The following is a 13,297-nucleotide window of genomic DNA, read 5'->3' on the forward strand; positions in this document are numbered from 1 at the left end:
CCCCAACATCCCGGCTGCCCCATTGAGATGGTTACCAAGCCCCCACAGAACGTATCTCTGCCTACGTGGATCAACACCTTCAACCCATTACATGCAGTCTACCATCATTTATCAAAGACGTCAACCACTTTCTCGAACGCCTGGAATCGTTACCCAATCTGTTACCCCTGGAAACCATCCTTGTAACCATTGATGCCACTTCCTTATACACAAATATCCCGCACGTCCAGGGCCTTGATGCGATGGAGCACTTCCTTTCACGCCGATCACCTGCCACCCTACCTAAAACCTCTTTCCTCATTACTTTAGCCAGCTTCATCCTAACACACAACTTCTTCACTTTTGAAGGCCAGACACACCAACAATTAAAGGGAACAGCCATGGGTACCAGGATGGCCTCCTCGTACGCCAACCTATTTATGGGTCATTTAGAGGAAGCATTCTTGGTTACCCAGGCCTGCCAACCCAAAGTTTGGTACAGATTTATTGATGACATCTTCATGATCTGGACTCACAGTGAAGAAGCACTCCAGAATTTCCTCTCCAACCTCAACTCCTTTGGTTCCATCAGATTCACCTGGTCCTGCTACAAATCCCATGCCACTTTCCTCGACGTTGACCTCCATCTGTCCAATAGCCAGCTCCACACATCTGTCAACATCAAACCCACCAACAAACAACAGTACCTCCATTATGACAGCTGCCACCCATTCCATATCAAACGGCCCCTTCCCTACAGCTTACGTCTTCGTGGCAAACGGATCTGCTCCAGTCCTGAATCCCTGACCATTACACCAATAACCTGAAAACAGCTTTTGGATCCCGCAACTACCCTCCCGACCTGGTACAGAAGCAAATAACCAGAGCCACTTTCTCATCCCCTCAAACCCAGAACCTCCCACAGAAGAACCCCAAAAGTGCCCCACTTGTGACAGGATACTTTGTGGGACTGTATCAGACTCTGAACGTGGCTCTCCAGCAGGGATACGACTTCCTCAAATCCTGCCCTGAAATGAGATCCATCCTTCATGAAATCCTCCCCACTCCACCAAGAGTGTCTTTCCGCCATCCACCTAACCTTCGTAACCTCTCGGTTCATCCCTATGAAATCCCCAAACCACTTTCCCTACCCTATGGCTCCTAGCCTTGTAACCGCCCCCCCCCCCCCCCCCCCCCGCCCGGTGTAAAACCTGTCCTATGCACCCTCCCACCACCACCTACTCCAGTCCTGTAACCCGGAAGGTGTACACGATCAAAGGCAGAGCCACGTGTGAAAGCAGCCACGTGATTTACCAACTGAAATGCCTACACTGTGAAGCCTTCTATGTGGGAATGACCAGCAACAAACTGTCCATTCGCATGAATGGACACAGGCAGACAGTGTTTGTTGGTAATGAGGATCACTCTGTGGCTAAACATGCCTTGGTGCACGGCCAGCACATTTTGGCACAGTGTTACACCGTCCGGGTTATCTGGATACTTCCCACTGACACCAACCTATCAGAACTCCGGAGATGGGAACTTGCCCTTCAATATATTCTCTCTTCCCGTTACCCACTAGGCCTCAACATCCACCAATTTCAAGTTGCCGCCCCTCATACGTCACGTGTGTGTGTGTGTGTGTGTGTGTGTGTGTGTGTGTGTGTGTGTGTGTGTGTGTGTGTGTGTGCGCGTGCGCGCGCACGCGAGTGTATACCTGTCCTTTTTTCCCCTAAGGTAAGTCTTTCCGCTCCCGAGATTTGAATGACTCCTTACCCTCTCCCTTAAAACCCACATCCTTTCGTATTTCCCTCTCCTTCCCTCTTTCCTGATGAAGCAACCTTGGGTTGCGAAAGCTTGAAATTTGTGCGTGTTTTTGTTTGTTTTTTATTGTGTCTATCTACCAGTGCTTTCTCGTTTGGTAAGTCACAGCATCTTTGTTTTTTATATAAATAAATAAATAAATAAGGTTATATGCTGTTGCCTTCCCTCAACTTTTGAACTGATTTACCCAGCCAGTTATAGGGGGTCTACAGTTCTCATGGGGCTTCTGAATCACGATGTAAGCTGGCATTTATCACATCAACAAACACTGCCAATGATGAAACAAGCAAAATGTGACGAATAATAATCCTAGGATTGACTAACGATTGAACCTGAAACCTTTGGATTTGCAGCCTGGCCACTTAACCACTGAGTCACTGGGGTAAGAACAGTGATACATAATACATTACCTCAATAATGCAGAAATTATAACACAAACAGTCAAATAGATTTCCTTTGTGTATTAGCAGTTAGTTCGTGAGCTGAACTCCATTAGCACTTAGTTGCTGATAATAACCTTGTTACTGATGGACAAACTTTACACAAATGTAATTTTGCTATGCACACACCAAATATTCATTTGAATTTTTGGGAAGATGATGGAAAAATTCTACTGCCATTGCCCTCATTGTTATTACATACAGTTTAAGTGACAATTACTGTCATTATTTAATGATGTGACCATTTTCTAATAGGATGCTTTAAAATAGCTTTATTCTGTCACGCTTTACTGTGATTATTGCATATGACTGATGGCCTTCTTCCAGTCTTCAGTGGTCTCTCTGCTAATTGCTCCATTGACGAGTGCCTCGACTGCAGATATTTATTTTAATTTTAAAATTAATTTTAATTTTAAAACTAATTTGGGCCCAAACAAGTTCTATTGAGATACATGGCAGTGACAAGGTGGGAGCCTAAATGACTGTAGGCCTGTACGTTTTTTGCCAGGTTGTTGATTTTGTATGTGGGGAACTGTAGTTTGTCGAAGGAGATTAGAGCCATAAGATCCACCACTTTAAATTTACCACTTCGATGCTGAAGCCCATCATCCCTTTTTGCTTTGCCTTGGTAGGCATTATGTCAGTAATATCAAAATGATTGGAAGCATTATCAAAATCAAGACAGTGCAGGCACATAATGCACTAATCATTTCTCTTGACTGACTTTGCGGAATGGACAGCAATTCATGGCCAAGACAGTAGTATCTGTCATTTGACAAATATTTTTATGACATTGTTCAGTTTCACACAACAAACAACGGCAATCTTTGCATATAAAAATTCAGGCTGCATATGTTTGTGTTCACAAAATGCTAAAAGTTGTTAGTTAATTCCTGTGAAACTTTTACACAGTGTTGCATGTGAATATTTGTTTTTATGTACCTATTTTTAAAAATATGAGGATTGGGACTTTAATAGTAGCAAATATTTATTTACAGCTCGCACAAAATAGATACATGTTTCAAAGTTTTATTGACCATCAAAGTAGTCACCAGCATTGTGTATAACCTGCTGCCAGTGTTATGGAAGTTGTAGGATACTCTTAGCAGTGCCAGTTGTGTTGATAGTTTGAGCGGCGCAGTCTACTGCCCGACAAATTTGTAGCAGTTCTGAAGTGAGTGCTGTGAAGTATTTCCTTCAGTTTAGAAATAGAGTTGAACTCACGAGGGCTTAAGTCAGGCGAGTGTAGTAGGTGGTATAGCACTTAGCAGCCCCATCAGTCAAACATCTCAGGAACAGCTTGCACTGTACGTGCTTGAGCATTGTCCTGCAAAATGATGATCAGATCCTGTAGAAAGTGTCATCACTTCTGTCTCTAAGCTGGTCATAGGTTGTGCTCCAAAAATGAACAGCATAGAGACAGAAGTGATGACACTTTCTGCAGGACCTGACCATCATTTTGCAGGACAATGATCAAGCATGTACAGTGCAAGCTGTTACTGATTTGTTTGACTGATGGGGCCGCTAAGTGCTATACCAATTAATGCACCCCCCCCCCACCCACCCACCCACACACACACACACACACACACACACACACACACACACACACACACACACACACACACACACCACGAACCATGGACCTTGCTGTTGGTGGGGAGACTTGTGTGCCTCAGCGATAGATAGCCATACTGTAGGTGCAACCACAACGGAGGGGTATCTGTTGAGAGGCCAGACAAACGTGTGGTTCCTGAAGAGGGGCAGCAGCCTTTTCAGTAGTTGCAGGGGCAACAGTCTGGATGATTGACTGATCTGGCCTTGTAACACTAACCAATACGGCCTTGCTGTGCTGGTACTGCGAACGGCTGAAAGCAAGGGGAAACTACAGCTGTAATTTTTCCCGAGGGCATGCAGCTTTACCGTATGGTTACATGATGATGGCGTCCTCTTCGGCAAAAAATTCTGGAGGTAAAATAGTACACCATTCGGATCTCCGGGCAGGGACTGCTCCGGAGGACGTTGTTATCAGGAGAAAGAAAACTGGCATTCTATGGATCGGAGCATGGAATGTCAGATCCCTTAATCGGGCAGGTAGGTTAGAAAATTTTAAAAGGGAAATGGATAGGTTAAAGTTAGATATAGTGAGAATTAGTGAATTTCGGTGGCAGGAGGAACAAGACTTCTGGTCAGGTGAATACCGGGTTATAAATACAAAATCAAATAGGGGTAATGGAGGAGTAGCTGAATAGGAAAACAGGAATGTGGTTAAGCTACTACAAACAGCATAGTGAATGCATTATTGTGGCAAAGATAGACACGAAGGCCACGCCTACCACAGTAGTACAAGTTTATATGCCAACTAGCTCGGCAGATGAAGAGATTGATGAAATGTATGATGAGATAAAAGAAATTATTCAGATAGTGAAGGGAGATGAAAATTTAATAGTCATGGGTGATTGGCGATCGATAGTAGGAAAAAGAAAGAGAAGGAAATGTAGTAGGTGAATATGAAATGGAGGTAAGGAATGAAAGAGGACCCCGCCTGGTAGAATTAATCATTCCTAACACTTGGTTCAAGAATAATAAAAGAAAGTTGCACACATGGAAGAAGCCTGAAGATACTGGAAGGTCTCCGATAGATTATATGACAGTAAGACAGAGATTCAGGAACCAGGTTTTAAATTGTAAGACATTTCCAGGGGCAGATGTGAACTCTGATCACAATCTATTGATTATGAACTGTAGATTAAAACTGAACAAACTGCAAAAAGGTGGGAATTTGAGGACATGGGACCTGGATAAAAACTGAAAGGTTGTAGAGAGATTCAGAGAGAGCATTAGGGAATGATTGACAAGAATGGGGGAAAGAAATACAGTAGAAGAAGAATGAGTAGCTTTGAGAGACGAAATAGTGAAGGTAGCAGAGGATCAAGTGGGTAAAACGACAAGGGCTAATAGAAATCCTTGGGTAACAGAAGAGATATTGAATTTAATTGATGAATGGAGAGATAGATTCTGCCTACAGGAAAATTAATGAGACCTTTGAAGAAAAAAGAACCACTTGCTTGAATATCAAGAGCTCAGATGGAAACCCAGTTATAAGCAAAGAAGAGAAAGCAGAAAGGTGGAAGGAGTATATAGAGGGTCCATACAAGGGCGATGTTCTTGAGGACAATATTATAGAAATGGAAGAGATGAAGATGAAATAGTAGATACGATACTGCATGAAGAGTTTGACAGAACACTGGAAGACCTAAGTCGAAACAAGGCTCCGGGAGTAGACAACATTCCATTAGAACTACTGACAGCCTTGGGAGAGCTACGCCTAACAAAACTCTACCATCTAGTGAGCAAGATGTGTGTGACAGGCGAAATACCCTCAGACTTCAAGAAGAATATAATAATTCCAATCCCAAAGAAAGCAGGTGTTAACAGATGTGAAAATTACTGACCTATCAGTTTAATGAGCCATGGCTACAAAATACTAACATGTATTCTTTACAGACGGTTGGAAAAACTGGTAGAAGCCGACCCCGGGGACGATCAGTTTGGATTCTGTAGAAATGTTGGAACTCGTGAGGCAATACTGACCCTATGACTTATCTTAGAAAATAGATTAAGGAAAGGCAAACCTACATTTATAGCATTTGTAGACTTAGAGAAAGCTTTTGACAATACTGACTGGTATACTATCTTTCAAATTCTGAAGGTGGCAGGGGTAAAATACAGGGAGCAAAAAGCTATTCTCAATTTCTACAGTAACCAGATAGCAGTTATAAGAGTCAAGGGGCATGAAAGGGAAGTAGTGGTTGGGAAGTGAGTGAGACAGGGTTGTAGCCTATCCCTGATGTTATTCAATCTTTATATTGAGCAAGCAGCAAAGGAAACAAAATAAAAATTCAGAATAAGAATTAAAATCAATGAAGAAGAAATAAAAACTCTGAGGTTCGCCGATGAGATTGTAATTCTGTCACAGACAGCAAAGGACCTGGAAGAGCAGCTGAATGGAATGGACAGTGTCTTGAAAGGGGGATACAAGATGAACATCAACAAAAGTAAAATGAGGATAATGGAATGTAGTCGAATTAAATCAGGTGCTGCGGGGGGATTAGATTAGGAAATGAGACACTTAAAGTAGTAAATTAGTTTTGTTATTTGTGGAGCAAAATAACTGATGACGGTCGAAGTAGAGAGGATATAAAATGTAGACTGGCAATGGCAAGGAAAAGCGTTTCTGAAGCAGAGAAATTTGTTAACATTGATTATAGATTTAACTGACAGAAAGTTGTCTGTGTAAGTATTTGTATGGAGTGTAGTCATGTATGGAATTGAAACGTGGATGATAAATAGTTTAGACAAGAAGATTCAGAAGGATGTAGGTTGCAGTGGGTACTGGGAGATGAAGAACCTTGCACAGGATAGAGTAGCATGGAGAGCTGCATCAAACCAGTCTCTGGACTGAAGACCACAACAACAATATATACAGGATAAAACTGTTACCGAAAATTCAAAATTACATGACCTAATTACTTCAAATTTTTACATGTTGCTGTAATAAATGTATTGACAAATATGTATAGTGAAACACTGTTAGCAATAATCTCTTCAAATTTTAAATGATACTCTATTAAACATTCAGATGAATATAGACTACTTATTTTTTAAACAACAATGTACAACTTTTCAGTTACAACTGACTGAGAGAAAGAAAATGCTCTGGTGCAAAAAGTGTAATTTTGCTTTCTTTGCGGCACGCAGTTTTAACTGCAACAGTGTGACATTTAAACCATTAGAAAAATTGTTTCTCCCATATACATTTTTCCTGATTATGTATTTTTAAACATAAAAGATAAAATATTAACCCTACAACTGGGAAAAAAATGAATCGCAGTGCACACCAAATAATTGTACAGGGCAAGAAGGTGTTTCAAACTGCAGCATAGTCTAAATGACAAGTGTTGTAGTGGTGGAGCTAAAGGTCTGGCAAACGCAATTGCTTACTAAAGGTCTCATGGAATTGGCTGAATGCGTGGTGTGCCTTCCTCGCAAACCTCACCCCCACTACTTCCTTCGTAGCTGTCAATCCTGAAGTAATTCTGAACAGACTGCTGTTGCAGTATTTTTGTTTGTCCATGATATGAGACATGTCAGGCTTACACAGTTTTAAATAAAATGTGCCATTTTTTTAAATAGTGATGTCCTCTGTTCTTATGCTAATCAATGTTTAAGTTTAGCAACAGTATTTTCTCCGACACATGCGTGTTTACTTCACAGTGTTGTGTAAGGTGATTTAAAAATCTTGCTACGTAGTAATCTATAGAATGGCAGTATGCCAAAATATCAGATACACCTCCAGATATCGCAGATACACCTCCAAAAGGTGATGGAATAATGTTTAAATTTTTTGGCAAGAATTTAAGAAAGAAATTGTTCACCTGAAAATGACTCAGTGGTCAGAATTACAACCACGGTGATTGAAAATAACAACTTTGTCCCTCACACGAACTGCGTTTGCATACTATTACAAGTTCCACAGTTGAATAGGGAACATAACACCACAAAAATATCTATGGTATGTACTTTTCATAAAAAGCATTTACAATGTCACAGACATACAACATATATGTTTTTACACACATCTTTTACTTCTCAACCATGGTAATGATGAAAAAGACATTGAAAAATTGTACATGAGACACAGGTCTTAGATATCATTAGGATTCAACAAAACAATCTAGTTGATCATACTTCCAGATAAACTGTTCAGCTGGTTTTTTAATAGGAGTTCTGACTTCTAAAATATTCTTTCAGCTGGCACAAAATAACCATAGTAATTTTTTTTTTTTTTGTTAACAGGGATATATTCAGATATCTACTTCCATCATTCTGAAAATTAATAAAGTATCTGCAGTATGATGTATGAGGACCTCCCCCTATTGTCTCTGGCACCCATCATTCTGAAAATTAATAAAGGATCTGCAGTATGATGTATAAGGACCTCCTCCTTATGTCTCTGGCACTCAATGAGTGCAACTGAAGTTGCTGTACATTGATTGTTACACTGCTGGACTTTACAGTCAAGGGCAATCCCTAATGATGTTGCAATTTGGAAATTTGTGTTAAGTTCCTATGAGACAAAACTCGTAAGGTCATCGGTCCCTAGGCTTACACACTACTTAATCTAACTTAAACTAACTTATGCTAACGACACCACACACACCCATGCCCAAGGGAGGACTCAAACCTCCTCCGACGGGGGTAGCCGCACAAGCCGTGGCAAGGTGCCTTAGACTGCACGGCTACCCCACGCGGCAATGATTTGCACTTTTAGAAGAATGCTGACCATGTTCTGACGGCAAAAATGATACGCCACCTTGAGAAATCTGTTCCTCTCTCACTATGGAATTCCGTAGGGCCGTGAGATTTCAAAAGTAGCTCTCTGGTTTTTTGTGGATTCTGAACCATCACTTCTTTAGTGTGGGGCTAGTAATGACACGAGTACCATCTGTTTTATATTTTACACTAAAGCAAAATTACTTGGACCTACTGAAAAAGATTATGCTGCAACTTTTCAGCAGGGTCACAAGGACTGTTGTGAAGACTAAAGACAATGTGCTGTGCTTTAATCACTGGAATTACTGTGGATATGGATATGTGACTCTTCAATGACATTTCAGATGTCAGTGATTCAGAAAGTGACAACACAGAAAGCGCATGTGGCACTATATCCCACTCTGAAGCATTCAACAACGCTGGGGCATCCAGGAAACAAGCTAAAGTAGCAGCGGCTCACTCTATTTCTTCATGTAATCAGGTAAGCATTGCAAAGGTGCTATTCCAATGTGTTTCCATTTCTGGGATCAATCAAAGACATTCTTTCTCTAACTGCTGCTGTCAAGTCTCCAGTTTCTGGTTTGCCAGATAATCTATTAGAAAAAAGCCAACAATACTATGGCACTTTTTGTATTTCGTGAACAACAGATACAGCATGCTTTACCAAGAGCTGGACGGTATGGGCAAAACACAGTAAATGCTGAATGCCTGTGATGTTACTGACAGAAGCTTTTATGTTTCTAGCACTGTCATTATTATATTTGTCATCTTACCATTTTTTACAGATTGCATTCATTTAGAGTTGCTACAAGTGCTGGGAGGATGTATGAGCCTCCACAAAAACACAGTTTTCAATGACAGACTTTGTTAGGTCCACGTATCTTCTACAGAACGCCAAGTCACAGCTGAATATGATTCAGTGGTTGAAGATTGTCTCTTTGTCTGTGATTAATGATACATATTGAGCAGCAGATAGCGTGCCCTTGACATCATTTACACTGCACTTGCATGCTTCTTCCATCATCTGACAGAGCCTTTTCCTAGTTAGAATACTCTACTGTGGATCGAACATCTTCGCTAACTTTTTCAAACTGATATTATCTACTACTGATGAAGGCTGATAATCTTTATACTCACTAACCTAACAATCATATTGTCAAATTCGATCTGTTTGGGAGCAGTGCCTACAACAGGCGATGGCAAAATGAGTAAAGAGCATATTTTTCAATAATATTCTTTCTGAAATTTATTTTAAAAAACTAAAAATGCTCATTATGCCATATTCATAAGCTAGCTATCTATTATAACAGATGGAATAAATACATCAACAATGTACAGTATCTGCCTATTGGTACATAACGTTTGGCAATGGTGCCTCTCGTTGATTTTCTTCGCCTTTCATTTAATATTTTATTATTTTATAACTGCTGTCAGGCAAAAATCAAACAATGGAAAATCCAGGATGCAATGTAAAAATATTATGAAAAGGGAAGTTGCCACTTGCCATATAGCAGAGATGCTGTGTCACAGATAGGCACAACAAAAAGACTGTCACAAATAAAACTTTCGGCCAGTAAGGCCTTCGTCAAAACAGCCATGTGTGCGAGTTGAGTTTGTTTGTGTGTGTGTGTGTGTGTGTGTGTGTGTGTGTGTGTTTTCTATTGTCGATGAAGGCCTTACTGCCCGAAAGCTTTATATTTGTGACAGTCTTTTTGTTGTGCCTATCAGCGACTCAGCATTTCCGCTGTATAGTGCGTGGCAACTTTACATAATATTGTTACAACTGCTGTTGCGTTTGTGTTTTGACTATGTAATACCTTATCACATATTGTGCACTTCATTATTTTTTAATGAAATTAGGCAAAGTAGTCCAAAGTCCATTAATTTTATACACCTGACATCTGTCATCTGAAGAAAATACACTCAAATGATGAGGAGCAAAGGCTAAACTGAATCAAATAATTAGATTCCTCAGTATGAAAATATGCTGGGGCTACTTTTAGTGCCACGAGTGAGAAAACAGTAATGTTAGCTCAGCTGGTCTTAATTTACATTAATTTCTTTGGGCTCAGGATTTATCCTCAGTAACTATTCCTTTCTTCACTCTCTTCTAGTTTTAGAAGATTTTATTTTCTAGCCAATCTATTTTTCCCCGATCCCACCTCTACCACATACAAAGCACTTAGCTTTCCACTCATACTAGTGCAAAATATTTTGTTAGTAACCTTCATCTTGAGCATTACCTTATCTTCCACCTTTAATCTCTCAGGTATTCAAATCTCATCCAATGCAGTCCCCAAGAATCAGTCTTTTCTTTTAATCTTGTCTGGTATGTTTCCCCTGCCCCAGGTTCTGGAAGACTTTTCTGAACCCTCCCCATTTCCTCAAAACTCACAAGTCATTGTCCTTCACAACTCTTTCTTCACTTTCAACCCTTCTCCCAGGAGGAACCATTGTTCCGAAAGCTAGCAAATTTCTACACCTTTATATGCATGTTCTCCTGCCATCACAAGGTGGGTAGATTTTTTATCTTTCCAATTACATTACATTATGAAATTTTCATGAGAGGTAATAGTCTTAACAGAATGTGAAATACAATGCAACTGGAATGGCAACTTCAATTTTCCATAAAATGCATGCTAATATTGTGTGTACCATAAATACTTTGTAAACTGCTACATTAAAATGAGTACTACCACATAATGCAAATAAAGGCTCAGCACTGGAAACATAACATACAAGAACTCTTCTGCAAGTTTTTTCAAATACGAACTGAATCAAAAGCAGGATTTAATGTTATTTCCTCCAACGAAATTTTCAAATTGTGAGCAAAGAAATAGCTTGTTGTATTGTTAGCACTTACACAATATCGAGTCATACGTCACCTGAGTGTCTGTGGAGAGCCCAATAATTGATACAGCTCAGCGACATATGAGGAAATTCTGATCGTGTCTGGAAACTAGTACTGTTTGCCCAGCCCAATCTGTACCTACTGCTTTCCCATTTATCTTTGCAGCTATTACACTCTTTACTGCTTCCCTTTTGATTGGTCATCCTTTCCCATCACCATCCACATAATTCAAGGATTTGAGTTTCAATTTTTTGTTGGTCTAGCTGTGTTATACTGCTCCTAATATCTGTATTCATACATCAAGTAATGTAGAATTAATCCCCAAATGATCAGTGTGAGTACATTAGCACTACTCAAAATTCTTTGTTAGTAAACTTTACAGAAGTAGCTTTCAGTGGCTGCTTCTGCCTGTTAACATATAACATGACTTGTTCTACACAATGGGATTTATGCAACACAATATGTCAATGAACGAATAAGATTAGGCCTAATCTGAATTCCATAATGACCGCCTTTTTGAGCACCAGCAATCTGCATGCATTTCATGTTTATTTTGAATGCTGCGTGCAGCAAACATGTCACATGCTCATAACTGTATATGTTCATATTCTTACATAATGCAATGGATTAGATTAATTCTCTTCCATGAAGTTGTTATCTTTTACACCACACTGTAAAGTCATGCCAACTTTAAAGGGGATAGAAGATGCAGTTTAATTTAATTTTTTTTTTTTTTTCTCTCTGAAATCAGTGGATATGATTCAAAGGGCAGAGATGCTTGCTGAAGTACCTCCCATTCAAACATTGCTAAAATTGTGATCTTAACAGTCTCTGTTCAGAGTTTGTGTCTACTAGTTGCACAGCTTCCAACATTAGGAATCATATTCTAATTTTGTTGTTATTCAGCTCCCAGGCTGAGAGGGAATTACCTGGTGTGACGATAAGTCATTACATCTCAGAATGGTAAATCAAATATAATTCAATTGAATGCACTGTCCTCCTATCGTTTCTGGACTGAAATTAGGAGAGTTTATAGTTTTCTCCAATGAATTTTACTTTTGATACAAAATGGATTTTTGGAAGCATAAGAGTAAGTTACAATGACAGGATAAAACATACGAAGAACCATGAGCACTAAAAACAATTGCAACAAAATTATGGAAAATGATTAATTAAACAAGTTTCTACAATCATGTGTGGCATATGCACTGAAAATGATTTTCAAAGTTGGAAGCACCTGAATGCTAACTGGCTGCCAGAGTGTGCTTTAGGTGAGAAGTAGTAATGTTCGTTAATCTGGCTAAAATAACAAATAAAAACTAGGTTTCTTAAAAAGTACACACAAAAAGAACAAAAGATGATGAGTTGCCTTTGTAGACACTTTCTTTATATGTTCAAGGTGTTTTTGAATTTGACATTTCACTACAGATGTAAGAAACCACTCACCTTATGCAATGTTGGTTTAAGAAATGGTCCAGCACTCTGCACAATCCATTGCAGCGTTCTCAATGCTGCAGTACATGTGCCACGATTGGCAGTTTCATCATATAGCTTTGTACGTGACCAAGAAGACTCTGATGATGAAGTGGAACTTTCTTGAGCTAACTTCAACTGTTTACGTTGCTGTTTAGTTAGATGACGACCTCTGGCCTTTGCTGCCTGTAATATCGTGGAAAATATTTTTGAGCCATACAGAATAATGTATCATAAACATACACAATGGTTTCAGTATACCACCTAGTAAACCCCCCCCCCCATGAACCATGGACCTTGCCGTTGGTGAGGAGGCTTGCGTGCCTCAGCGATACAGATAGCCGTACCGTAGGTGCAACCACAACGGAGGGGTATCTGTTGAGAGGCCAGACAA

General features: G+C 39.9%; 1 protein-coding gene across 1 annotated transcript in view; it reads right to left on the reverse strand.

Moving 5' to 3' along the window:
• Positions 1–13,297, reverse strand: part of LOC124775029 — a 120,349-nt gene that overhangs the window by 11,551 nt on the left and 95,501 nt on the right. The window contains exon 11 of the mRNA XM_047249797.1: positions 12,877–13,089. Coding sequence (XP_047105753.1) covers positions 12,877–13,089 — 213 coding nt within the window. The remainder of the gene's footprint in view (positions 1–12,876; positions 13,090–13,297) is intronic.

Source organism: Schistocerca piceifrons, chromosome 2, assembly GCF_021461385.2.
Source record: "Schistocerca piceifrons isolate TAMUIC-IGC-003096 chromosome 2, iqSchPice1.1, whole genome shotgun sequence".
Lineage (NCBI taxonomy): Eukaryota > Metazoa > Arthropoda > Insecta > Orthoptera > Acrididae > Schistocerca > Schistocerca piceifrons.